Below are 27,933 nucleotides of genomic sequence, written 5' to 3'. Positions count from 1 at the left end.
GAGTAGAAAGGGCAGGAGAGAAAGCAATTTAGAAAATAGGATATTTGCTAATATGAATTCAGAGTAATTTAACACAGGAATAATTGTTTAAGAGCACAAAACTGTAACTTCAAGTGAGATAGATCATTGTAGATGCTGTTTCTAATGGCAAGATTTTGGCAACAACCTAAACATTTGGTTCTAGAGTTGGTTAAAATAATCACGACACAGCCTTTCAAAGAAACACACCCACATTTATGATCAACACAGGTATTTATTACCATGAACAGTGTTTACAAAATATACACAAAATGTCACAGAAAAGTATCAAATGTTTATACATTTTTAGAAAGTGGTCTGGGTGGATATGCCCGAATTGTCCATGGTGGTTTTCTGTGGTTGAAGGATTATGAATGGGTTAGTTTTCTTTACTTTCTTTTTCCTTTTTTCTCTTTTTTTTTCACTTTTAATTATGTGTATTTTTTTCTATATCAACTTGCATTAATTCTGTTACAAAAAACAAAATAAAATATATATCTGAGCTGGTTAAATAGGTGTGGTCAGTTTGTGAAAATTCAGAAAGCCATATACTTTTTGCATTTTTCTGTGTGTATTATTAATCTTTGATAAAAATACTTTCTATCAATATCAAAAAACACACTCATAAAAAATGTTAGGGGCTTCCCTGGTGGCGCAGTGGTTGAGAGTCCGCCTGCCGATGCAGGGGACACGGGTTCGTGCCCCGGTCCGGGAAGATCCCACATGCCGCGGAGCGGCTGGGCCTGTGAGCCATGGCCGCTGAGCCTGCGCGCCTGGAGCCTGTGCTCCGCAACGGGAGACGCCACAGCAGTGAGAGGCCCGCGTACCACAAAAAAAAAAAAGAAAAAAGGAAAGAAAGAAAAATGTTAGAATACAATTCTTTTATTGTGATGAAAGCCACATGACATAAAATTAACCATTTTAAGTGAACAATTCATTTCGTACATTCACAACGTCGTGTAACCACCACCTCTATCTAGTTCCAACACATTCTCATCACCCCAAAAGGAAAACCCCATACCCATTAGAAGTGACTCCCCAGTCCTCCCTCCCCCCAGCCCCTGGCACCCACCAATCTGCATTCTGTCTCTATGGATTTCCCTATTCTGGGTATTTCCTATTAATGGAATTAAAACAATTTTTGGGGGGGGGCACACCGCGAGGCTTGTGGGATCTTAGTTCCCCAACCAAGGACTGAACCCAGGCCCTTGGTAGTGAGAGTGCGGTGTCCTAACCACTGGACAGCCAGGAAATTCCCCAAAACAGAACAATTTTTAAATCAATGGATTTCACATAAAAATTCAAATTTCCAGCTTCTCTTGAACAAAATCTGGCCAAACTAGCCCACATCCCCACAGGGGATAACTGGCTGAAGCTGAGTAATCATCACCCTCGTCGACAAGGCGTGAGCCTACGACTCCACAGTTCCACCCAGCTCTTCTCTCTTCTACGTCACTCTCCTGGCTTCTGGGGCATTTGGGTTTCAAGACCCAGGACTAATGACTACTCAGACACCCCCGCCTTTTTTTAAAAAATAAATTTATTTATTTATTTTTGGCTGCATTGGTTCTTCGTTGCTGTGCGTGGGCTTTTAATTTTATTTATTTTTTATACAGCAGGTTCTTATCAGTTATCTATTTTATACATATTTGTGTACATATGTCAATCCCAATCTCCCAATTCATCTCACCACCACCACCACCACCACCGCTGCTTTCCCCCCTTGGTGTCCATACGTTTGTTCTCTACATCTGTGTCTCCATTTCTGCCCTGCAAACCGGTTCACCTGTACCATTTTCCTAGGTTCCACATATATGCATTAATATACGATATTTGTTTTTCTCTTTCTGACTTACTTCACTCTGTATGAGTCTCTAGATCCATCCACGTTTCTACAAATGACCCAATTTCATTCCTTTTTATGGCTGAGTAATATTCCATTGTATATATGTACCATATCTTCTTTACCCATTTGTCTGTTGATGGGCATTTAGGCTGTTTGCGGGCTTTCTTTAGTTGTCGTGAGCAGGGGCTACTCTTTGTTGCAGTGCGTGGGCTTCTCATTGCAGTGGCTTCTCTTGTTCTGGAGCATGGGGGCTTCAGTAGTTGTGGCAGGCAGGCTCTAGAGCACAGGCTCAGTAGTTGTGGCGCACGGGCTTAGTTGCTCCGCGGCATGTGGGATCTTCCCGGACCAGGGCTTAAACCCATGTCCCCTGCATTGGGGGGCAGATTCTTAACCACCGTGCCACCATGGAAGCCCTCAGACTCCTTTCATCTGTAAAAATCTTGAAGATCTCCAGATGCAGGCAGACACACCAGAAAAAAATGAGAAACTTGGACTGGGAGTAGAGGGAATGAATCCCAACTCTACCACTTATAGTATGAGCCACTTAGCTTCTCCAAGCCTCAGTTTCCTTAACTGTAAAATGGGTATAATAATAACACCTACTTCATAGGGCTGTTATATTAAATGCAAAGCATTGGACACATGGTCACTTCTATTCCTGTAGGTACCAAAGACTCATAAGAGCGCTCCCTAATATTCAGAAATAGAAAAAGGGAGTTCAGAGAGGTTAAGCAATATGTTGAAGGCAACACAGCAAATCGAAGGCCAAAGCTAACTCCCCTATTGCCCTTGTGAAGAATGAAAGTCAGTGTTCTGAACTGAAGGGTGTCAGATGTTCAAAAGTTTAGGGACTTTGGATGGTAGGGACACAGGTTCAGTTCGAAAGGGATCAATGGCTGATCTTGAGTAACTGCACCCTGGGCTTATGCAAATAATGGAGCAACTGACGAGATAGTTGTTTGGCCAGAGAGGAAAGAGAAAACCCTTTGATGTGCCCTGGGCCCTGATGTCATAGCAGTTGCTCCTCCTTCAGGGCCACTGATGTCCTCTGCCCTTTCCCCAGTCATGGGGGCCTCCCGCCCCCTAAACCTCAGGCAAGCAGAGCAGAGCAGTTCCTACAGGCTCAGGAGAGCCCACTGTGAATTCTTCAGGAAGTTTGTAAAAAAATTTTTTTAAATACCAGATTACTTAAAATTAAATTACGTATATTAAAAATTACATTAAAAAAATTACATTAAAAAGCAGAAAAAATTAATATAAACTTACATCTAAATAAACTATCATGAAAACAAAGGTAATAAATGCTCAAATCTCATCATTTCCTAATTATTTCACTACATTTTAGTACTACCTAGGCTTTTGCCTATTTTTGTGTGATATGTTACTACTTATACTGTTCTCAACTCCAAGTTCAAACTGCCTTACGTTGGTAGTTTGAAACTGGCCATAGGGGTACTTATACCACAGAATTCAGCAACTGCTACAAACTAATGCTTAATTGTTGTATTGACTGTCTAGGGCAGGGGTGAGCAAACTATTGGCTCTCTGTCCAAATACGGATGCTTGTCTGTTATTTTGGTTTTTTGCTCACAGCCTGGTTTTTGTTTAATTAATTAATTAATTAATTTTTAATTTATTTTTGGCTGCATTGGGTATTCATTGCTGTGTGCAGGCTTTCTCTAGTTGCGGCAAGCAGGGGCGAGTCTTCGTTGCAGTGCACGGGCTTTTTTTTTTTTTGGCTGTGTTGGGTCTTCACTGCTGCCCGTGAGCTTTCTCTAGTTGCGGCGAGCGGGGGCTACTCTTCATTGCGGTGCGCAGGCTTTTCACTGTGGTGGCTTCTCTTGTTGCAGAGCACGGGTTCTAGGCGTGTGGACTTCAGTAGTTGCAGCACGCGGGCTCAGTAGTTGTGGCTCGAGGGCTCTAGAGCGCAGGCTCAGTAGCTGTGGTGCACAGGCTTAGTTGCTCTGCGGCATGTGGGATGTTCCCGGACCAGGGCTCGAACCCATGTCCCCTGCATTGGGAGGCAGATTCTTAACCACTGAGCTAGCAGGCAAGTCCCGACAATTTATTATTTGGGCAAGTCTTCATCTTCTTGAGTCTCAGTTTCCTCACCTGTAAAATGGGAGAAATAATAGTGAGTTGAGAAGATAAAATAGGCACAGTGCTTGGGAGTGGCACACCCAGTGGGGAAAGGCAGGGGGTGCTGCCCACCCCAGGTGCAGGTAGCAAGGCTGGTCATGGAATGGGTTCTCCAGAAGCAGAGGCGGAGACAGAGTTTGGGGTACAAGATGTTTTTAGGTGTCAACACCAGTGAAATGAAGCGGGGAAGCCAGACTGGGGAGAAGGAGTAGTCAGTGGTGGAGGCCCAACAGGCCTTGGCCAACCCCAACCAGGGGCTCTGGAAACAGACTTGTGGGTCTGAGTTGTCCCCCACTGGGCTGAAAGGGCCACCTTTCCACCCCTGCCTTGTTCAGCCACCAGGTGTGGGCTGCCCTGGGAAGAGGCGACCTCGGGCAAAGTCCGTGCAGCTGCGGGAGATCCCATAGGAGCTGATAGCCAGCCACTCCCCCCATGCCCACCCCCGCACCTGGGCAGCAAGTCCTTCCTTGAAGGGAGGTGGAACAGAATATCTATCTCTATGCCTACCCCAGGGCTGCACTGTCCATAGAGAATTTTATAATAATAATAAAAACTGCTAGAAGTCTGTTGACTTTATCATTTTGTGCCAGCAAATCTCAACAATATCAATGCCAGTGGCTGAACAGACAACTGCCACTGCCCCCCACCTTGCTTCCTGATATTGAATAAGTGCTCATAGACAGTGTCGTTGTTGTTACTATTATTCTTAGTCTTAGTCTCTTTGTGTTAGTCAGGATTAGTGGTTGTAAATACCAGAAATCCAACTCAAAGTAGCTTAAACAAAGGAAGGGAATTTTTTTTTTTTTTTGGCCATGCCGCACAACATGGGGGACCTTAGCTCCCCAACCAGGGATTGAACCCATGCCCCCCTGCAGTGAAAGCACGGAGTCTTAACCACTGGAGCATCAGGGAAGTCCCAAGGAGGGGAAATTTTGGCTCACCCAGAAGCATGCCTGAAACAGGTCACTCAGATATCAGGAATCTGTCTCCTTCTCTCATCCTTGCTTTTGCTGTGCTGGCTCTATACACAGGCACATTTGCCCTCCATGGAGTCAGACATGGGCACCACAGCACCGTTCAATTAGCTCAGCAAACCCAGAGCTCAGAGAGAGGCTCTTTCTCAAGCAAAAGTCCCAGGGCAAACCCACATTGGCTGGCTGTGGTCAGGCACCCAAACCTGAACCAATCACAGAGATTCTCATTGGCCAGTCTTGGCTCACATGCCCCCAAACCACATGGACAGAGAAGGGAAAGGGATGGTTCCTCAAAGGAAAAGTGAGATGCTGTAGTTAAAGGAGGAATGGATGCTGGAGAGGCAAAACCAACAAAATCCAGGACACTGCTCAATGCCCCAAAGCCAAGCACAGAAGACAGCCTTCTGTCCTGGGCACATCAGACGCTGGGCACCCATTGCTTACACAGTTTGGGACACTGAGACTCAGAGAGGAGCTGGAAGTGGCCCAAGATCACATTGTCTCCAGAGCCCAGGGATCCCGTATCCCATGCCATCAACTCTCTGGACCCTCCAGGCCACCACTGATGCCTGGTGATACAGCTGCCTGTCACCCCAAAGCTCAGGCACGTGGGCTCTGTGCCCCAGGAGATAAGAACCAGACCCACCCAGCTGGCCCTGCCCCACTGCACTAGCCCTGATAACAGCTGGGCACCCTGGCCAGCCCTCACACCCTCTGTTCCCCAACTGTTATTTCAGCCCTGTTGGGGAGTCTGTGGAGCCTGACAGAGGATGGGGAGGTTCTATCCACAGGCTTGTGCCTCTGAATCCTCATTAGTTCTGTCTGTTTGGGAGTCTGGAGTTGTAGATTCTAGGAAACAGGGCACAGGGCTGTTTAACTGTTTGGAGGTCCAATTTTCAAATGTAAAAAAAGCCTTTTGGTTTATTTATGTTCCTCAAATATAATAAAGAATCACAAATAGGCCACTGGGCCACTCCAGTCCAAGCACAGCAGCTATCCACAGCTTTTCCCTGTGCTGACCTTGAGCAGAAGCCTTTAAAGTCCTGATGATGTTGCAACTCTGCTATAAAATCTTCAAAAGCTCTTCATTCTCTCAAAGATAAAGCCCAAGCCCCCTAACCTGATATTTGAGACCCTCCCACATTCCTTATAATAATAAGCATAATCGGTAACTGTTAATTTAGTCTATCGTGTGCCAGGCATCAAGCAAAGCACTTTACGTACACTAGCTCAGATGATCCTCGTAACAACCCTATGAGGGAGGTACTACTATAATTCCCATTTTACAGATGAGGAAACTGAGGCTCAGAGAGGTGAAGTGACTTGCCCAAGATTGCTCAGCAGGAGTCCCCACCTCTGCCTACACCAGGGCTTTGCTCCCCACTAGCCTGTCCACAGAGCCCCCCTGCAGGCCTGCAGTGCTCCTACCTCCCTCATATCCCCTCCCTGCACCCCCGCCAAGCCAACCCTTCCCAGTCAGCCACACGCCAAAGGAAGAGGAAGTTTCTCCAGGGTCCAGGAGTCAGGCTTGGGTTCAATTCTCAGTTCTGTCACTTTTTAGTTGTGGTCTAAAGGACACGCCTGTAAACCTCCATTTTCCAATCTGTAAAATGGGGATGATAGCCCCTACCTCACAGGGTTGTTAGAGGATTTAATAATTAAAGGGCATAGGGACTTCCCTGGTGGCACAGTGGTTAAGGATCTGCCTGCCAATGCAGGAGACACGGGTTCGAGCCCTGGTCCGGGAAGATCCCACGTGCCATGGAGCAACTAAGCCCGTGTGCCACAACTACTGAGCCTGAGCTCCAGAGCCCGCAAGCCACAACTACTGAGCCCGTGTGCCACAACTCTGAAGCCTGCGCACCTAGAGCCCGTGCTCCACAACAAGAGGAGCCACCGCAATGAGAAGCCCACACACCGCAACGAAGAGTAGCCCCTGCTTGCCACAACTAGAGAAAGCTCACGCACAGCAACGAAGACCCAACGCAGCCAAATATAAATAAATAAATCCATTTTAAAAAAAAAAAAGAAGAAGAATCTGCCTGCCAATGCAGGGGACACAGGTTTGAGCCCTGATCCAGGAAGATCCCACATGCTGTGGAGCAACTAAGCCCGTGCGCCACAACTACTGAGCCAACGCACCACAACAAGGAGTAGCCCTCGCTAGCCACAACTAAAGAAAGCCCACGCTCAGCAACGAAGACCCAACGCAGCAAAAAATAAATAAATTTATTTATAAAAAATAAATAAAATAAAAATAAAGGACACAGCACTTAGCATGCTTAGTCCAGTGCCTGGCACATAAAACAAAGCGACCAGAAAATCTGAGTTTTTGTTGTTCTTATTATTATCTTTTTTAAAGTGCTCTGCTTCCAGAGGTGACAATTTGAGACAGATCACACTCCTTCAGCTGAAGATCTTTTAAGTTAAAAAATCAGCCCCCCTCCTTAGATACAACACCAAAAGAAAAAATAGATAAGTCAGACTTCACCAAAATTAAAAAAAATTGTGCTGCCCATGATTCCAGCAAGAAAGTGAAAAGACAACCCACAGAATGGGAAAAAATATTTGCAAATCATATATTTGACAAGGGACTTGATTCCTGAAAAGGGAATACATAAGGAACCATTACAACTCAGTAGTAAAAAGACAAATAATACAATTAAAAGGTAGGCAAAGGATATGAGCAGATATTCCTCCAAAGTAGGTATGCAAATTAAAAATAAGCACATAATAATCAACATCGTTAGCCATTAGGTAAATGCAAATCAAAACCACAATGAGGGGACTTCCCTGGCGGTCCAGTGGTTAGGACTCCGCACTTCCACTGCAGGGGGCATGGATTTGATCCCTGCTCGGGGAACTAAGATCTCACAAGACGTGCAGTGTCGGGGGTAAGGGGTGGGGGAGACCACTTCAATAAGAGATGCAACAGCTAGAATAAAAAAGGTAGATGACAACAACTGTTAGCAGAGGATGTGGGGAAATTGGAACTCTCATGCATTGCTGGTGGGAATGTAAAGTGGTGCAGCCGCTGTAGAAAACAATCTGGCAGCTCCTCAAAATGTTCAACACAGACTTACTCTATGACCCAACAATTCCACTCCTAGGTATATCCACAAGAGAAATGAGAACGTATGTCCACACAAAAACTCGTATGCTAACAGTCCTAGCAGCATTATTCATGATAGCCAAAAATCAACTCACCAATTGATGAATATGGATAAACAAAAATGTGGTATATGCATATGATGGAATAGTCAACCATAAAAAGAAATGAAGAACTGGCACAGGCTACAACATGGATGCACTTTGAAAATATTGTGCTGAGTGAAAGAAGCCAGTCACGTAGGACCACACATTGCATGAGTCCATTTATATAAAATGTTCAGAATAGACAAATTCATACAGACGGAAAGCTGATTAGTGGTCGTCTAGGGTTAGAGGGCAGGGAAACTGGAGAGTGACAGCTGAGGGGTATAGGATTTCTTCTGGGGGATACGGAGAATGTTCTGGAAGTAGGTAGTATTGATGCTTGCAGAACATTGTGAATATATTGTCACTGATAGTAAATTTTACATTATGTGTATTGCACCACAATAGTTTTCTTTATTGAAAGATAATATCCATCCTGAAAGTACACAAATCTTAGGCACACACATCTCCATGAATGTTCACAAAGTGAACACACTTTGTAATCAATATTCCCAGCACCCCAGAAACCCTCATTGTGACCCTTGTGGTCACTGTCCTCTAAAAGGGCTTTAAGGGAGTTCCCTGGCGGTCCAGTGGGTGAGACTCCGCACTCCCAATGCAGGGGGCCCGGGTTCGATCCCTGGTTGGGGAACTAGATCCCACATGCCACAACTAAAGATCCCGCATGCTGCAGTGAAGATCCTGCATGCCGAAACTAAGACTGGGTGCAGCCTAAATAAATTTTTTAAAATAAAAATAAAAGGACTTTACGAAATAGAAATGGCCTCCCTCCCTGCTCCCATACACCTCCCTCCTCCTCTTAGAGGCCATACTCATTTGGGAGTTTCTTGTTTTGTTTTCTGGACTTACCTACTCACTGACAGCTTATTATGAAGGACAAAGACTTTTTTTTTTTAAGAAAAAGGACTTTTTCACACCAACTTTGCCCCTTTCCACTCCCTGCTTCCATACAACTTATTTTAGTTGGGTTTCAATTGCTTTTATTGATTTAAATAAAATTCTAGGGACTTTCCTGGCGGTCCAGTGGTTAAGGCTCCACGCTTCCACTGCAGGGGTCACAGGTTCGATCCCTGGTCAGGGAACTAAGATCTCGCATGCCTCGTGGTGCAGCCAATAAATAAATAAATAAATAAATAAATAAAATTCTGAAACTTCTGTTTGAGGTAACATGTTTAGAGAGCATAGCATAAACTCTTCTCTTTGTAAGATGAAGGAAAGTGTCTCTAAGCCCCTACTTTTTTTTAAGTTGCAAGTTTTTTAAAAAATAAATTTATTAAAATTTATTTAAATAAATTTAAATTGGCTGCGTTGGGTCTTCCGTTGCTGTGCGTGGGCTTTTCTCTAGTTTGGGCCAGCAGGGGCTACTCTTCGCTGCAGTGCACAGGATTCTCATTGCGGTGGCTTCTCTTGTTGCGGAGCACGGGCTCTAGGCGTACGGGCTTCAGTAGTTGTGGCTCGTGGGCTCTAGAGTGCAGGCTCGGTATTTGTGGCACACAGGCTTAGTTGCTCCTCGGCCTGTGGGATCTTCCCGGACCAGGGCTCGAACCCGTGTCCCCTGCATTGAGGCAGATTCTCAACCACCAGTGAAGCCCAGTCCCTACTTTTATATTGTCTTGTAACCAAGACTCAAGTCTTGTTCGATTTGTCAGTCAGCTGATTTTAAAGAGTTAATAAGAGTGTTAACAAACTCTGGTAGACCAATGCTACGAAACTCTTCTCAAAAATGAAAAGAAATACAGTCCACATAGAGGCAACAACATGGAGGACCCTCAAATGCATGATGTTGAGTAAAAGAAGCCAGGCTCACAAAGCTGCTTGCTGTCTGACTCATTTATACGACATGCTGGAAAAGGCAAAATTATGTAGACAGAAAATAGATCAATGGTTATCCGGGAATGGGGTGGGGGAGGGATTGACTATAAAGGTACACAGCGGTGAATGGGGGGGTGGGTATGTTTCTGGGTAATGGAATTGCTTTATATCTTGATAGTGGTTGACAGTCACATGACTATATGTTTTCAAAACTCATAGAACTGTATGCTGAAAAGGGCGAATTTCACTCCATATAAATTACACTTCAATAACTAGGACCCTCAAGAAGCCATTTTAAAACTTCTGAAATCATGTAAATCATGCAAATATTTTGTGCTGCCGAACCAGAAGGGAAATTAGACATGAAGAGAAGGAAACAAACTACAGCCTGGGGTGCTCCCAAAAGAAGAGGATTCCAAAGGGCAAGGCTGAACTGGTTCTCTTTATTTAAATTCCATTTGGGACTGATTCACTTTGCTGTACACCTGAAACTAACACAACATTGTAAATCAACTATACTCCAACTACACTTAAAATCAACAAATACTTAAAGTTATAAAACTTAAAAATAAATAAATTCCATTCAGTGGCTGACAATCAATGACATGTTTTACACTGTGGAAAATTCAAATAAACTGAAAGAACAAAATTTTAAAAGATCCATAAACAGTGGTTTTTTTCTACAAATGGTAAGTTATAAAAAGTTATAAAAGGCACTGTTCTGTGCCTTTTTTTTTTAACTTAACAATGTATCTTGAAGGTATTTCCCCACCACTACATAGAAAGTTTCTTCATTCGTTTTATAGTTACTTAATGTTTCCTCTTATAGTTACTTAATGTTTCCTCGTATTTAACCAACCCCCTGTTGATGGACATTTAAGTTGTTTACAGTATTTTCGATGATGGCAGATGAACCAAGACAAATGAACAGGCTTATAAATGAGGGTGGGGATTCACGTGGGTAGTAGCTATAGCGTGAGATCTTATGCCTTTTTTTTTGTTTTTTTTTTGCCATGAACATCTTTGGAAATCCTGCGAAGCCTCTGCCTGGTACAATGTACCAAAACTCCGGACTCCCAGAGGCAAGCAGATGATCTGCATAAGCCACATTGTGGAGTTTAAACCTGATGAGCTTCTCTTCTCAGTAGTTTGTCAATTACTCCTCAATAAAGCTGGGGTCGGGGGGAACAGCAGCTTCTCTTCTGCTGCAGCAAAACCAGAGAGCTGTGTCCCAAGTTCAGGAGACAACCGAGGCCCTCCCATGCCCTTTTTGTCATGTTGGCCTTAGAACACAAGCTGAGTCCCTCAAGAATATGCAAGTCATGGCAAACTGTCTCTAAAGTCAGACGTGATTTCACAGGAGCTCATTAGCAACTAAAGACTGTTTCCAAACCTCAAAAGTGTATCTCCATTTAGAGATTGGCTCTCTTTTTCACTGTCTCCTTTTTATTCTCAGAAGGATCCAATAGGCAAAAATCATAGTAATAATTGTTCTGTTTCCGATACTCAAAGAACTCAAATTCCAAGCTGCCCATGTGGCAAAATGCAAGAAAGTTTTGTCCCAGTGATGCTTTTTTTTTTTCTTGCAGCTCTCCCTAATGATGATCCTTCTCATACTTACGAAATTATAATCATGTAACATTTTATATCTGCTTTAATCGTACATCCATATGTAATAGCTATAAAACACAAAGCCATTAAAAAAAATTCCTCCCCCTTTATTTTCATTGCAAATCTATTTAAACCCCTAGCAATAAATTCAACATTCACGGCAGGGGCGGGAGGGGGGCAGGGGGTCGGGTGGGCGAGGCTGTGGCAGCAGCAGCTAGAGCATCCCCCCCTGCCCTTTTTTCCCCTCTGGTTTAACTAAAGCTTTTCTCCAGCTCTGGGAACAGATTTAACTTTTTTCTTCCCCCTTAGAGGAAAAACTAATGCAAACTTTCAACATCTGGGGGGCCACCTAAAGCTCACCTTTGGGAACGTTTGGGCTGTTCCTCCTGTCTAGAGGAGAGAACAAAAAACCAAAGGCAACACCCACACTGGGCATTTCCCCCTCGTTTTGGTCTGTGCAGCCTGGAGAAACCACGGGGATGCAGCTAGTCAGCTCTTTCGGGGCTCCATCTGTTGCCGTCAAACCCCAGAGGTAATTTTTACCTCACAACAGGTTCGGCTGTAGTTAAGCTGCTATCTCACACTGCCGGCAACTCCACAGCCACCCAGGCATCAAAGGCTGGTCAACCATCCCGGGAGGCCACGCAGGCCACCCGAAGGCCCCTGGCAGGTACTGAGTGCTCAGCAAGGTCTTCAGAAAGGAGCTCAGGGCCAAGGCCACCTTGGTCATGGTCATGAGGAAGAAGAGAGACAGTATTACACAGCTAGGAAACTCACATTCACATCTTAGGAAGGACATCCCTTGCAAATCCAACCTTCCTTTCCCAAAACAGTATTTCTGCCATCTTTCAGTGAGTCGAGGGTCTGTCAGGAGAATCCCATGGCTGCCACCACTGTGTCAGGGGTTCCCAATACCACCCCCAAGTCTGATGATGTATGAGGAAGGATCACAGGACCCAGCACATAGTCATACTCACGGCTAAGTTGTATTACAGCAAAAGGAGCAAACTCAGCCCAGGGAAAAGAAGTGTGGGTAAGGTCCAGATGAAACCAGGGGCAAGATGCTAAGGGTCTTCTCCCAGTGGGGTCGCACAGGATGCACTTACTTCCTCCAGCAAGAGGTTATGAAGTGTTTACCAGGGAAGTGGGCCTGAGCCTAAAGCTCCAGGGTTTTCATGGGAGGCTGGTCACGAAGGCACCCACTGCACAGCACGTACCAAAGTCCCAGGCTCCCAGGAGACAAGCAGGTGTTCGGCAGAAGCCACACTGTCTGTACAGTTTAGGCCTCTTATCATTTCTGGGGATGGTGGGAACCTTCCTGAAACCCAAGTTCCTCGATGCCAACCAAGGCTCAACCTCGCAAGCAGGTCTTTCTACAAACAGCAGCCTCAAGCCTGCTGTGTTCACCCTGTTCTACACACCAGGGCACAGTGGAGGGTGAGTCAGTGAGCCCAGCTGAACAGTGGGCTCCTTGAGCAAGGCCTCTGGAACCCAGCTCCTAGCTCAGGAGGGGCGTAAACTGGCCACTCGGGAACGAAGAGCCCAGACAGCCACACCCACCCGCCGCTAACCTCTTCTCCAACTGGGCCCAGCCTGAGAGGGAGCATCTGGGAGGGGACACGGGGTCTCCAAAAACTGGGTCCTGCGGGCCCCCCCTCCCCCACCCCTGCCCACAGATGGGGGAGGCACCTAGGGGTGTATCCCGAGCGTGACTGAGACCCACAGTGTTTCCGGGAGCAAAGTCCAGAGGGTAGGAGGGACGAAGACAACAGCCCTGGCCAGCTGAGCCGGACACTTGCCTTTGGCATCCAAGGCTGCTGCTGACACGCTTCCTTGATTCAGCAAACACTGACTGTGCCGAGGACACAGGCCAGGCCAGGTTCCGCGAGCGGGGGTTTGAGTCAGCTGCCGAGGTCCCCCTCACCCGGGACGGGAGGGCTGCACGGAGACACCTGCCCACCGTGGAACCTTCTGGCCCGTGAGCGCCACTCTGGGCCACTTCCACCCCCATTTTCTCGGTTGGAAACCTAGACCCGGGAGACCAAGGTGGGCACTGAGGGCAGGCTGGCCCAACAGGGGCAGGATAAGGAGGTGGGGCCTCCTCGCCTGCCTCCAGATTTGCCCAGAAAACAGAGAAAAGGAAAAAGGTGTCTGGACTGCTGGAAGGGGATCCAGCTTCAGAAGCAAATAGGCCAGAGCTTGGATCTCTGTTCTTACCAGCTCCACAACCCCAGGGACATATGTTCCCTCTCCAAGCCTTGGTTTCCCCATCTGTCTAGCTGGGGGATCAATATCTCCCATTTGTCTAGAAGGCAAGACAGAGGTGAAAAGTGTGGGCTCTGGAGTTAGAATAGCCTGATTCCCATTCCAGTTCTACTCTGCCACTTGCTAACTGGGTGGCTTAGGAAAGTTCTCTGATTGTCCTGGGCCCCACCTCGGGGGTTGCTGACTAAAGCTGACCCATGGCAACTAAGCAGCTGAACCTCTGACCTGGGGCTGGGGAGTTCTGAGAGGGCTTCCTGGAAGAGGTGGAAACTTGAGAGTGGCCCAGGGGACCTAGCAGGTTTTGCTGAGGAGGGTGGGGAGGGGGACTCCTCCCTGCTACAAGCCCCTCTCTGCTCCCTGGTTGGTAGGGAAAGACATGGGAGGCAGGGAGGGAGGAGGGGGAGGAAGAAAAGAGGGGAGGAAGAAAAGAGGGGAGTAATGTCAGGCACCTTCTTGCTGTTTGTCAGTTTTTCTCATATGAGAAATGAGAATGTTGGATTGAATGATCCAAGAGGTCATAACTTGCCAAGATTATGTTTTTCTGTATTAAAAAAAAAAAAGGCTTCTCACACCAAAAGCAAAAGCAAAAATAAACAAGTGGGACTAGCATCAAACTAAAAAGTTTCTGCACAGCAAAGGAAACCATAAACAAAATGAAAAGGCCACTTACTGAGTGGGAAGAAATATTTGCCAATCATATATTTGATAAGGGGATAACATCTAAAATATACTGAATATAAAGAACTCATAACTCACTAGCAAAAAAACAAATAATCGGATTGAAAAATGGGCAGAAGATCTAGACATTCTTCCAAAGACATACGTACAGATGGCAAACAGGTACATGAAAAGATGCAGAACATCACTAATCGTCAGGAAAACGCAAATCAAGACCACCATAAGCTATCACCTCACACCTGTTAGAATGGCTATCATCAAAAAGACAAGACATGGGCTTCCCTGGTGGTACAGTGGTTGAGAGTCTGCCTGCCGATGCAGGGGACACAGGTTCGTGCCCCGGTCCGGGAAGATCCCACATGCCGCGGAGCGGCTGGGCCCGTGAGCCATGGCCGCTGAGCCTGCACGTCCGGAGCCTGTGCTCCGCAACGGGAGAGGCCACAACAGTGAGAGGCCCGCGTACCGCACAAAAAAAAAAAAAAAAGACAAGACATAAGCATTGGCAAGGATGTGGAGAAAAGGAAACCCTTGTGCACTGCTGGTGGGAATGTAAATTGGTGCAGCCACTATGGAAAACAATATGGAGATTCCTCAAAAAATTAAAAGTAGAACTATGATCCAGCAATTCTACTTCTGGGTATATATCAAAGAAAACAAAAATACTAACTCAGAAAGATATCTGCATCCCCATGTTCATTGCAGCATTATTTACAATATCCAAGATATAGAAGCAGCCTAAGTGCCCATCAATGGCTGAATGGATAAAGAAAATGTGGTGTGTATATATATACACAGTGTAATATTTTTTCAATATTTATTTATTTATTTTGGCTGCGCCAGGTCTTAGGTGTGGTATGCAGGATCTTTAGTTGCAGCACCTCAGATCTTTAGTTGTGGCATGCGGGCTTCTTAGCTGCAGTATATGGACTCAGTTGTGGCATGCATGTGGCATCTAGTTCCCCGAGCAGGGATCGAACCCGCGGCCCCTGCAGTGGAAGCGCAGAGTCTTAACCAATGGACTGCCAGGGAAGTCCCATAAACTTTTTTTTTTTTTAGTTTAAATAAATGGGAAAGAAAACCTATGAGTTATTTATAATTAGGACAAAATAAATATTACTCTCAAAAGACAACAACAACAAAAACGGCTAATGCAGGACATTTAGGGAGCCAAAATGCAAGAGGGTGGGGTTGGCACAGTCCCTGGCTGAGACTGCCAGCTTCAGGGTCTTGGAAGAGTTTCCAGGCAAAGAGGATAGTTGATGAAGTCAGTTCCCCAGGAAGATGTCTCAGCAACAGAGTTTCTGGGGACGGACGTGGAGCTAGAGGCAGGGGGCTGTCCTGGAGCCCTCAGGTAAATGCCACAGCTGGCCAGCAGTTACCACTCCATCTTCCAGGAAAGTGAGCCTTGAGGATTCGGGTATGGGGGATGCTGGGGAGAAACCCAGGCCTTCCTCCTCCCAGGGCCGTAAGCTCCCCCTTCCCACCACTCTGGGCCAGGAGTAGGGCCACAACCTCTTTCCCAACACCCAGGCTGTGGCAACGCCAAGGTCTCCCTATTCTCCATCAGCCCCCCACGCAAAGCCCCAAAGAAACATAACTAATCATAACCAGCATTAACAGAGATCTTACTGTGTGCCAGATTCTATTCCAAAAACTTATGTTTATCTCATTTAATGCCCTGCTACACTACTATTGTTCCCATTTTACAGATGGGAGACTGAGGCTTAGAGGAGTTCGGTAACTTTCCCCAGTCACATAGTATGTAGACCTCCAGGATCCAAACCCCCACACCCATGCCTCTAACCACTATTGAATACAAGCTTTTTACCTAAATATAAACCATACACTTGCTACGCAAACAAGTGGCTGGCTTCAAGACCAGTCCCTAATCCCCCTCAAATTCTCCCTGAATAAGAATGCTGGAGCCACCTCTGCACCCAAGCTGGCCTTGGCTTCTCAGCTTTGGATTCTGGAGGGCAAAGATCGCAGTCCCAGCCCAGGGTCCTGGAAAGAATGTGCCCTTGGCTTCTGGCCCCGGCTCTGCCCCCAACTGGCTGGTGGCCTTGGGCGAGTCACTCCCCCTTTCTAGGCCTGACAGCATCACCCTGTCCAATGAGGCCGTGCCTGGATCAGAGGCTTCCAGGCCTAGGAGCTTCCAGGATCACCTCCCACCCCCAGGAAGGCCAGGAGGCCAGGGGCGGGACTTGCTGGGTGTTAAATATTTCTGTCCAGCACTCTGCTGGCCTCTCATCCCAGTCTTCCCAGGAGGAAGTGTGACCAAGATCAGTCATGGTAAGAGCCTGCCTGGAGCCATGGCAGCTTTTGCCAACGGCCACGGATCTGGAGTGAGATTTCCAGAAGCACCTTGTGTCCAAGTTTCCATGTCTTACTGTCCTTTTCTTTCTCCTTAGACGACTTACAGCAACAAAGGAGAGAAGGTAAGCAGGAGGGGAAATGTGGGGTCAGGGCCCCGGGAGACCGGGATGCTAGCAAGGAGCAGAAGAGGAATAATAGCTACAAGGGTTACGTGACGTTCTGGATGCACACTCAAGTTCATCTCTGCCCCCCCTGCCACGTCTAGACTGAGCTGGACTCAACCTTGCCCTCCTAAGAAAAACTTTTACCTCTTCTTAAATTCCTGCCAATCCCTTAATCCTGTCTGGAAGTTCTTTCTAAGGTCTAACTTAAATCTGTGTCGCTGCAGCATAAGGCTGTTTCCCCCTGTGAAACTTGGGCAGGCCTCCCGGGGGAGAGGGGGGCTCACCAATCCTGAGCCCACAGGAGCTCAATTTCTACATGAGAAACCTTTCAAGGCTTGGCAAGCCTTCAGGGCAGCAGGGTGGGGCGGGTTGGCTTCTCCTCAGTTCTTGGATTGAGGGTGGGACAAGGGAGGTGGCTAGGGGACACCTCTCCACTTGCACTTTTCTAGACCCACTTCTAGGGACTGAGCCTTTCCCCTTCTCTTCTTCTGCAGCCTGAGAGAGGCCGATTCCTCCACTTTCACTCTGTGACCTTCTGGGTTGGCAACGCGAAGCAGGTAAAAGCTGGGCAAGGTGTTGGGAGTGGATAGAGGGCAGGCAAGGGGGCCTCCAGGACAAGGGCAGGTCTCCAGCTGGGTCTGTGATTGGGCCCTGGGACGGGAGGATCAGGGCCAATGTTGGGAGAGTCCCAGGATGGACAGTCACTCTTTGGATCCTAATTACACAATCAGGGCCACGGACCCCAGTGGGAAACTTATCTGAGATCAGCGTGGGCCAGGGAGCAGGCTTTCTTCGCAGGAGGATCTCAGCAGCTGGGGCAACAGGGCAGATAGGCTTGGGGGACTGGGGGCCTGCCCCTCGACCCTCACGGGCCCATCTGCAACTCTGTGATTCAGGCTGCGTCGTACTACTGCAGCAAGATGGGCTTTGAATCCCTAGCCTACAAGGGCCTGGAGACGGGTTCCCGGGAGACGGTCAGCCACGTGATCAAGCAAGGGAAGGTGAGTCTCCACCCAGGACCCTACCCATCCAGGAGGGCCATCTCTCTCCCTGCTGGTCTCTGAGCTCCCTGACAGCTCTGGCACCTCTGGGTGCAGGAGGCCAGGAAGCCCTTCCTCCAGGCGGCCCAGTGCTCTTCCAGGCTGCCCGGTGTGGTTAGCGGAGCGTGCACTGAGGTCAGCCTTCACTGGGCCCTCCACCGGCACCTTCGTACGACATGCAACAGGGACCTTCTTGGTTTGGTCTACTTCTCGGCCTGGCCCGACGCTGGTCTCACAGATGTTCAGGAAAAGTTGGCAAAGGCCTCAGACGTCAGACTGGAAATCTAAGCAGTGCCCTGGTCCATGGATCCCTGGGGCTGTCCCCACTGGGAGGCTTGACTGGCAGCTCATCCCAAGGCCCCAGGAGGGTCTGTCACGGGAGAAGCCCCCATGCCTCAGGACCAGAGGGGAAGCTAAGGCTGAGAAAGGACAGGAACCCAGGGTCAACAGTCCTGCCTGGCTGGGAAGACGGGTCTTGTCCTAATGTCCCACCAGGGGTATCTCACTGGTGGGCAGGGAGGGGGGCCGGGGGTGCACCTCCAGAAGCTCACCTGAGCCACCAGCCACACCTCCCTTCTCCTCTACATCTTAGATTGTGTTCATCTTCTCCTCTGCCCTCAACCCCTGGAACAAAGGTGAGGGGGCCCCAGAGGGTTCGGGGTGCCAGGGAGTGGAGACATGGTATTGTGGGTGGGGGTTAGGGACACAGGGGTGGATCAGGGTTCAGGGAGGGGGCCTCAGCCTAGAAGGAGATGAAGCTCAGAAGGCTGAGAGTACAGTGGAGGGGCCATGACTCCAGCGCCACCTGCCTCCCCTGCCGGCCACAGAGATGGGCGATCACCTGGTGAAACATGGCGACGGAGTGAAGGACATTGCCTTCGAGGTGGAGGATTGTGACTACATCGTGCAGGTGAGGCCGCACCTGGGCTGGCGCGGAGACGAAGCAGTAAGGCTCGGCCTGCCCTCTGTCTGCGACAGGGACCCCCATCAGTCAGGGCTGGAGGACACTGCCACGCTGGAGTGATGTGCCCAGATGTTGGTTGACACACACCTGAGTTCCAGTGACACTCTGCCCCTTAGTAGCCGTGCAACCTCTGTCTGAGCCTCAGTTTCTGCATCTGTAAAATGGGGATAACCACCTACCTCACTGAGTTGTTACAAAGAGGAAACGAGGTCACAATTATCATTTCTTGGGCATGACTGTACCAAACGCTGTATTCAAGAGGCAGTTTAGATGTTCAGAGTGCAGATTCCAGAGGCAGACTGCTGGGTCTCTATCTTATTAGCTGTGTGACTTCAGGTGAGTGACTTAAATTCTCTGTGCCTCAATGTTCTCATCTATAAAATAGAGACAATTATAGTGTCTTTCATGTAATGTTGCTGTGCAGATTAAAGAGGCTAGTACTTACAACAGTGCCTGACATGTGATAAGCATAGACATGCAGTAATAAGGTTTTGCTAAATATCAAATACATGATTCATGCATGTAAGGCACTTGGCAGAGGGTGTGACACATAGTAGGTGCTCAATAAATGTCAGCTTGTATTTGTCTTATCCAACCACCCTTTTTACAGATGAAGAAACTGAGGACTAGAGAGGGCGAAGGGCCACAGAGTGAGTTAGCACAGGACAGGCAGGACAGACCCCCACCCCCACCTGGTTTGTCTTAAATAGCCCCAGCTCTGGGCCTGGACCTCAGTTTCCCTATCTGCCAAATGGGCATGAGCCATGGGTGTCAAGGGCAACAGCTAAAGTTCGCTGGAGTTCCTGCCTGGGGCTGGAAAAACTGGAGGAGGCTGCGGCAGGACCACGCAGAGGGGATCCAGCAGCGGCAGCCAAAGGGTCCAGCACTGAGGGTCCAGCACTGACCACCTCCCCACCCCATCTCCTCTGCAGAAAGCCCGGGAACGAGGCGCCAAGATCGTGCGGGAACCCTGGGTAGAGCAAGATAAGTTTGGGAAGGTGAAGTTTGCTGTGCTGCAGACGGTGAGTTAACCTCAGTGCCCCACCTCTCCTGCCGTCAGCACCCACTTAGATGCCAGGACCCCCCTCCCCAGCCCCTGACTCCATTATACCATCCCACACTTGTGCCTCAAAGTGCAGACATTTTCCCTGGACCCTGATCTCCTGTATTCTTGGCTGGTGTGCAGAGGCTGAGGAGGGCTACCAGTCACGCCTCTGGGCTTCCCTTCCTCCCCAGTGGGGGATGATAGCATGGGGATGCAAGGAAGGAGATGGGTGGGTCTGGGGAAGAAGGTGGGAGGGAAGCCCCGCCCCACTCAAGCTATGTGACTTTGGGCAAATCACTTCACCTCCCTGGGACTCCGTTTAAATGAGCAAGTTACCACCTGCGTGGTCCACCTGTGTGATCTGCCACACGCTAATTAACCGTTCTGTGCCTGTTTCTTCAGCTATAACTCCTCCCACGGTCATTTAAAGGATCAAATGAGATGATTCGTGTATAGCACTTAGAACAACAGCGCTTGGCATATCACAGACACGCAGCAAAGATTACCAAGTCTGTTTAGCACCTGATACAATCATAGGTCCTTCCTCCTCAAGATTTAATACAACTCAAAGATTGTTAGAATGATTGAAAAGGCCCTTCCATATAATTAGATCCAACACCCTCATCATCTTCATTCAGGCAACACATTTTAATCGAGCACCTATTATGTGCTAGGACAGCATCATGAGCAAAACGGCATCCCCGCCTCCACAGAGCTTCTGGTCCTGTGGGGCAGACAGACTGTCAAATTCCCAAATGTCAGACTGCAATTCATTTTGGAAAGGGGAAGTGACTTGCCCAAAATCACACTTGGAGTTAGGGCCAGGTCTGGGTTGGAACCCAGGGCTGTGTTGGCACCATGAAATGCAGCCTGGCCTCAGCAGGGATGGGACCTCAGGCTGTTCACCACCCACAGTATGGGGATACTACACACACCCTGGTGGAGAAGATGAACTACACCGGCTGGTTCCTGCCTGGATTCGAGGCCCCAGCATTCGTCGACCCCCTACTTCCCAAGCTGTGAGTGCCCCTTGGGGCAAGGGTGGGGTGCCCTCTCTTCCACGCAGAAGGGACAGAGCATCTTGGTCCCTGCTGGGGAGCCCCTGAGCATCCCAGGATGGCTTGAAGAGGCAGCATAGAGGCCAAGAGCCTAGGGTCTGGAACCCAACTGCCTTGGTTCAAATCCCAGCTCTGTCACTTACTAGCTATTTAACCTTGGCAAGTTATTTTTCTAAGCCTCAGTTTCTTCATCTGTAAAATGGGGCTAGTAATAGTGCGTGAGTTGATGGAGATAGTGTGTCTATAGTAAGTGCTATGGAAATAATGAGCAGTTACTGTTATTGAGGGGTTGGTGGAAGGAAGAGATTTAGGGAGTAGCCTTCTCCTCACCCCCTAACTGCCTCCCTCTCCCAGGCCCAACTGCAGTCTCGAGAGAATTGATCACATTGTGGGAAACCAGCCTGATCAGGAGATGCTGTCTGCCTCAGAATGGTGAGTCCCTGGCCCAAGCCCTTCCCACATGTGTGACAGGCCCACTCCCAGGTGTTGTCAGGAAATAGAGCACGAGGTGGGGCCAGGTTAGTCTGAGGTCACTGATTCATCTGTTCCCTGAAAACCTGTCACTATGGAGACCAGAGGATTTAAGGCCCAAAGTGACCCACCGGTCCTCCCTCTGAGGAACCTTGGGGAATCAACACAGGGGGTGTCATAGTCCAGGGAGGCTTGGAGGAAGGCTGTCACTACCCAAAGAGCACGTGTGTGCAAATTAGAAGCAAGTACCCTTTCTCAAAAGCACCTCCATCTGTTGGAGCGGTGCCATGTATACGGATCTTGTTATCAGATGCTTTACTTCCACCCAAAGGAAAATTGTCATAATAAAGGTACAAACCTATGATGTGCGTGATGTGAAAGGTGGTACCCTTTTTGGATCCTGCTCAGGGAACAAATTCTGGAAGGTGGAATAGGGGCAGGGGGCAGGTCCCAGGCCAACATCAGAGCCATTGTGCCCTTCGGCCACCCCCCACAGGTACCTGAAGAACCTGCAGTTCCACCGTTTCTGGTCCGTGGATGACACGCAGGTGCACACGGAGTACAGCTCTCTGCGGTCCATCGTGGTGGCCAATTACGAGGAGTCCATCAAAATGCCCATTAACGAGCCAGCGCCGGGCAGGAAGAAGTCCCAGATCCAGGTGGGGCCTCCCTCGGGCCCCGGGGGCCTTGGCTGGGGAAGAACGAAGCAGGGAAGAGGTTTGAGGGCTCTTGCAGGGGCAGGGGTGTGGGTGACGGGGCCACTGACAATGGTTTCCTTGCTTCCCTCCCACAGGAATATGTGGACTATAACGGGGGCGCTGGGGTCCAGCACATTGCTCTCAAGACTGAAGACATCATCACAGCGGTTAGAAGCCCATTCCTGGTCCTAATTCACCTCCCATTCAGCTCCAGAGCCAAACTTTGCAAAACGGAGTCAGAGGCTGGGGATGGGGGCGACGAGGGGCAGTCCTGGGTCCCCTTCGTCAGCCCAGACGGCTGACAGGGCTCCCTTACTGGCTCGTGCCATTCATGTGCAGGCATATTCCCACCCTAGAGAGTTTGGTCTCTCTGCTACAGAAGTAGCAAGTGCCAGAGTAACAAGAAGCCTGGGCCCTAGACCCGGTTCTGCCAGTAACATACTGTGAGTCTTTGGGGGATTCAACCCCCTCTCTGGGCTTCAGCTGCATCAAATTGAAAATGAGGATATTAAGCTACAAGATCCACTAGGTCCTTTCATCCAAACTAAATGTCCTGAGTCTATGGCTCCAGCCCTTGGGGAGGCTGGGTCCTACCTGTTCTTAATGTGGCAGTACGACCAAGTGGACAAGAGCCTGGCCTGTCCCATTCAGCCCCGGCCCAACCAAGAATTCACCATGACCATAGCAACTTCATTCATTCATTCACACAACAGATGCTTATTGAGCACCTACTATGTGCCAGGCACCGTTTCAGGTACTTGGGACACATTAGCCAACAAGACAATAGTTTCTACCCTTACGGAGGCACAAAACAAAATTAGTAAAATATCTCTGTTAGATGGCAGTGAGTGCTCTAGAGGAAAATCAAGCAGGGCCATGGGCGAGGGAGGGTGAAGGACATTTTTTTTTTTTTAATTTCAAGTTTTCTTTTTCTTTTTTATTTATTTATTTTGGCTGTGCCAGGTCTTAGCTGCGGCACACGGGATCTTCATTGTGGCACGTGGGCTTCTTAGTTGCGTCATGTAGGATCTAGTTCCCTGACCAGGGATCGAACCCAGGCCCCTGCACTGGGAGGGCAGAGTCTTACCCACTGGACCACCAGGGAAGTCCCAGGACTTTGTATATTTAAATTAGGCGGTCACCAAAGTCCTGGCGCTAAGAAGGAGACATTTAAGAATGCAGAAGACGTTGGGCTTCCCTGGTGGCGCAGTGGTTGAGAATCTGCCTGCCGGTGCAGGGGACACGGGTTCGTGCCCCAGTCTGGGAAGATCCCACATGCCGCGGAGCGGCTAGGCCTGTGAGCCATGGCCGCTGAGCCTGCGCGTCCAGAGCCTGTGCTCCGCAACAGGAGAGGCCACAACAGTGAGAGGCCCGCGTATCCCAAAAAAAAAAAAAAAAAAATGCAGAGGAGAGAGGAAGCAGTGGAAATCTGGGGAAAGCGCCCCAGGAATAAGGGACATCCAGGGTAGAGGAAGGTTAAAGGAACAGCTGGAACAGAATGAACAAGGAAGAGAAGGGTAGGAGATGCGGTCAGAAGGTAGGAGTGGGGGCAGATAGTGAGGACTTTAAATTTGACTCTGAGACACCACCGTTGGTAAGCAGAGGAGTGACATGATTTGACTTGTATTTTAGTAAAATCCCTCTGGCTCCTATGTTGAGAATAGATATTAATACTTAATCTCTCAATGCCTCAGTTTTCCCAGCTATGAAATGGGGAGAACAATCATCTAAATGTCTCAAAAGATTAGTGCATCGACATAATGAGACAGTACATAGAAAGTGCTCGAGAGAGGCACGTAGTGAGGTTCCATAAATGTTAGTGATTGCTGTTCTTCCATCGGGACCCACAAGGCCCAAAGAAGGAAGGGGATGAGGTCACACTGCATCCTGGCAGTTTGGGGAAGCTGGAGTAGGGACCCTGCCTCCTCCTGGCCCAGCACTTCCCCCTGGCTGGGAGTGTTGAGCATGGAGAGAGGACTGACCTTGACCCTGCTCTGAGACAGATTCGCCACTTGAGAGAGAGAGGCATGGAGTTTTTGGCTGTTCCGTCCACATACTACAAACAACTGCGGGAGAAGCTCAAGTCGGCCAAGATCCGGGTGAAGGAGAATATTGATGTTCTGGAGGTAAGGCCTCGAACAGGATCCTCGGTCAGACGAGGAGAACAAGCCCTGAGTTCCATCTTGCCTCACAAATGCTGTCTCAACCTTGCATCAGGCACTGGGATGCAGCCAGGAAAGGAGACCAGGTCCCTGCCGTCATGGAACTTGCATTCTAGTGAGAAGACAGATGACAAATAAATAACACAAACACCATTGGAGAGAGAGAGAGAGTTGGTGCTGTGCAGAAACTTAAAACAGGCTATGACAGAGAGTGATCTGGGGCTGCTACATAGGAGGCAGTCAGGGAAGGCCTCTCTGAGGAGGTGACATTTCAGTGAAATCAAGATGATGAAAGGGAGTTGGCTGTGTGAAGACCTAGAGAAAGAGCAGTCCTCGCAGAGGGAACAGCTAGTGCAAATGTCCTGAGGTAAGAGCAAGCTCTGAGTATTTGAGAAACAGAGAGGGCCAGAGTGAATGAAAGGACGTGTTTGAGGAGTGGCCCAGGTCAAAGAGGTAGGCAGGAGCCGATTCCTCTGGTAGGCTATTTAGGAGTTCGGATTTTGTTCTTCTGTGGCCAGAAACCATTGGAGGTTTTTCTGGTTTTGTTTTTGACAGCTTTATTGATATTTAAGGCACATAACATACATCATTTTTAAAAATACACAATTCAGTGGGTTTTGGCTCTTCACTATATTATGCAGCCATCATTGAAATCAATTTTGGAATATTTTCATCGCTCTAAAAGGAGACCTGAAACCTCTTAGAAACCACCTCTCAATCTCCCCATTCCACCTCCTCACCCTCAGCCCTAGGCAACCACTGATCTTCTGTCTCTATAGAGCTGCTTTTTCTGAACATGTCATATAAATGGAATCACATAATCTTTTGTGACTGGTTTCTTTCACTCAGCATCATGTTTTCAAGGTTCATCCATATTGTAGCACGTGTCAGTACTTTGTTCCTTTTTATAGCTGAATAATATTCCATTGGATGAATAGACCACATTTTGCTTACCCACTCATCAGTTGATGGACATTTGTTTCCACTTTTTGGCTATCATGAATAATGCTATGATCATCTGGGTAACAAGTAGCTGTGTGGACATACGTTTTAATTCTCTTGGGTAGATACCTAGGAGTTAAATTCCTGGGTCGGTCATATGGTAACTCTACTTCTACTTTTTTTTTGCCGTACGTGAGCCTCTCACTGTTGTGGCCTCTCCTGTTGTGGAGCACAGGCTCCGGACGCGCAGGCTCAGCGGCCATGGCTCACGGGCCCAGCTACTCCACGGCACGTGGGATCTTCCCGGACCGGGGCACGAACCCGTGTCCCCTGCATTGGCAGGCAGACTCTCAACCACTGCGCCACCAGGGAAGCCGCACTGGAGAGTTTTAAACAGGGGAGTGAGATGATCTGATTTTTGAAAGATCCCTGAAAGTGAGGAAGATGGATTGTAAGGAGGCAAGAGCAGAAGCAGGGAGAGCTGTGTGGGTGCTACTTGGGTGGTCCAGGCCAGCCTTGGGTGGCTAACACAGGGGCTGAGGCGGGGAGGTGGAGGTGTCTGGAACTGCTGCAGAAAAGGGTCTTTTCTTGGCTTTGGGGGTGCAGGAGCCCCCATGGCCTTTCTAAATATCCCACCATTTCAGGCTAGAGGGGCCAGCCAGCCTCCCCCTTACCCAGTCCCCTGTCTCCCACCTAGGAGCTGAAAATCCTGGTGGACTACGACGAGAAAGGCTACCTCCTGCAGATTTTCACCAAGCCCATGCAGGACCGGCCCACGCTCTTCCTGGAAGTCATTCAGCGCTACAACCACCAGGTACCACTAAGGACCGCCTGTCCCCAGTGGTTGGCTTTCTGGGTCCGCAGCTCACCTCCTTTCTCCCGCTCCAGGGTTTTGGAGCCGGCAACTTCAACTCACTGTTCAAGGCCTTCGAGGAGGAGCAGGACCTGCGGGGCAACCTCACCGACATGGAAACCAACGGGACTGTGCCCAGCATGTAGGCCGCTCTGGTGCCGCCTGACCCACCGAAGCCCCGCCCACCTACCGGCGCACGGTGGGCCACGCCCCCTCGTCCTGGAACGCGCCCACTCCACAGGCCCTGAACAGCGAGCGAGCCCTCCTTACTGGCCGCTCCCTTTAGACCCCGCCCACCAGCCGCCTCCGGGACCTCCCCCACACACAAGACTCCGCCTACCTCCTAACTCGCCCCCTCGGTTGGGCTGTTCAGTCTCCCGCCCTCCGGAATAAAGCGGACTGGGGTCCAAGGCGGTGTCCACGTGTTTGTGCCGGGCTGGAGCAGTGAGGTTCTTTGGCCGCCAGGGGGAGCTCAGGGCGGCAGCACTGTAGGAGACATCCGCGTTAGGAGTTCAGAGGCTGCGGGAGCCGAGGAGGCGCCGGGGGCTAGCGCTGGGCTGAGTAGGACCGCGCAGGTTGCGGGGAGCTCTGGAACCAAGAGGTGCAGAGGGCCTACACGCTAAAGGGAAAGACAGACAATAGCGTTTTGTAGAGTGGTAAATGCTATTAAGAAAATAAAGCGGGTGATGAGCTTGTGTAGAGGTGAAGGTGGGAGGAAGGACTAATGTCGATCGAGGGAAGGCCCCTCTGGGAGGTGACATTTGGGAGCCAGCCATGGGAAAATCTGGGGAAAGAGCATCCCAGGAAGAGGGTACAGCAAGGGTAAAGGCCCTAAGGTGGGACAAAGCTTGGCAGCATCCTGTCTGATGGCGTTCTGATCTCCAAGGATGAGCTGTACCCAACTTTGCTGCCCTGAACCCAAACCTCTGGACTTAGGAAAGTGTTAGTCCAGGGACTTTGGGGCATCATCCTCGCTCAGCACCCACGGCACATGGTTCCTGGTGTGAGAGCTGGTAGAAGGGATCTGCGCCCCTCAGCTTCTGCCCTCTACCAGCAGCACGGCAGACACCAGTGCCTACTCCCCCACACCCCCTGTGCAGCTCTACTCCCCCCAACCCTGCTCCAGACGTGGACTCCATTTGAAGAGAGCCTATTTCATACTCAGGTGTGAATGGCCCTTGCAAAAAAGAGTGCAACAGTTGGGAAAGGAGCTACTGGTCCTAAAACAGAAGGAAAATTTTCTTCAAAACTGGAGAAGAGGAGGTGGGGGCAAATAGGACCTCTTCTGCTTCTGATTTTTTCTTTCTTTGCTTCTCTTTTTTTTCTTCGTTTTCTTTTCTTTTTCTTTTTCTTTTTTTTTTTTTTTTTGGCTGCACCGCACAGCCTGTGGGATCTTAGTTCCAATCAAGGATCGAACCCCGGCCCTGGGCAGTGAGAGTGCGAAGCCCTAACCACCGGCCGGCCAGGGAATTCCCTACTTCTGATGCTTGACAACCCTCCCTGGGGAGGAGTCAACTCAGAACTAGAAGCAGGTGGATCTCAGTGTTAGAAAAAAAATCGGAGTTGGTGTAATGGAGGAATTGGGAGGAATTTTTCCACCCCCCTCAGGTTATAGAAATCAGGGCTTCTAGGATCATGAATTCAGAAATGAAAAGAACAGC

General features: G+C 49.0%; 1 protein-coding gene and 1 long non-coding RNA gene across 3 annotated transcripts; one reads left to right on the top strand and one right to left on the bottom strand.

The window, feature by feature from the left end:
* Positions 1–233: 233 nt before the first annotated feature.
* Positions 234–26,428, bottom strand: LOC125961271 (uncharacterized). 2 transcript variants are annotated; one of them, XR_007471728.1, is made up of 4 exons: positions 26,289–26,428; positions 22,118–22,308; positions 19,223–19,417; positions 234–3,976 (listed from the first exon to the last, which is right to left on the bottom strand). It is a non-coding gene; the product is annotated as an uncharacterized LOC125961271 (long non-coding RNA). The 2 variants fall into 2 exon arrangements; XR_007471727.1 differs by lacking the exon at positions 234–3,976 and having other exon boundaries at positions 18,886–19,417.
* HPD (4-hydroxyphenylpyruvate dioxygenase) lies at positions 16,809–26,418 on the top strand. The gene is made up of 14 exons (XM_004276703.4): positions 16,809–16,851; positions 16,971–16,997; positions 17,534–17,596; positions 17,936–18,040; positions 18,672–18,714; positions 18,907–18,989; positions 19,976–20,065; positions 21,004–21,107; positions 21,501–21,578; positions 22,114–22,276; positions 22,411–22,482; positions 24,319–24,441; positions 26,117–26,233; positions 26,308–26,418. Exons 1-14 carry the CDS (start codon positions 16,849–16,851, stop codon positions 26,416–26,418), a joined length of 1,182 nt encoding a protein of 393 aa, XP_004276751.1. The 5' UTR covers positions 16,809–16,848.
* Positions 26,429–27,933: the final 1,505 nt, after the last annotated feature.

This window comes from Orcinus orca, chromosome 15, assembly GCF_937001465.1.
Source record: "Orcinus orca chromosome 15, mOrcOrc1.1, whole genome shotgun sequence".
In the NCBI taxonomy this organism is placed as follows: Eukaryota; Metazoa; Chordata; class Mammalia; order Artiodactyla; family Delphinidae; genus Orcinus; species Orcinus orca.
This window is presented reverse-complemented; position numbering and strand designations above follow the sequence as displayed.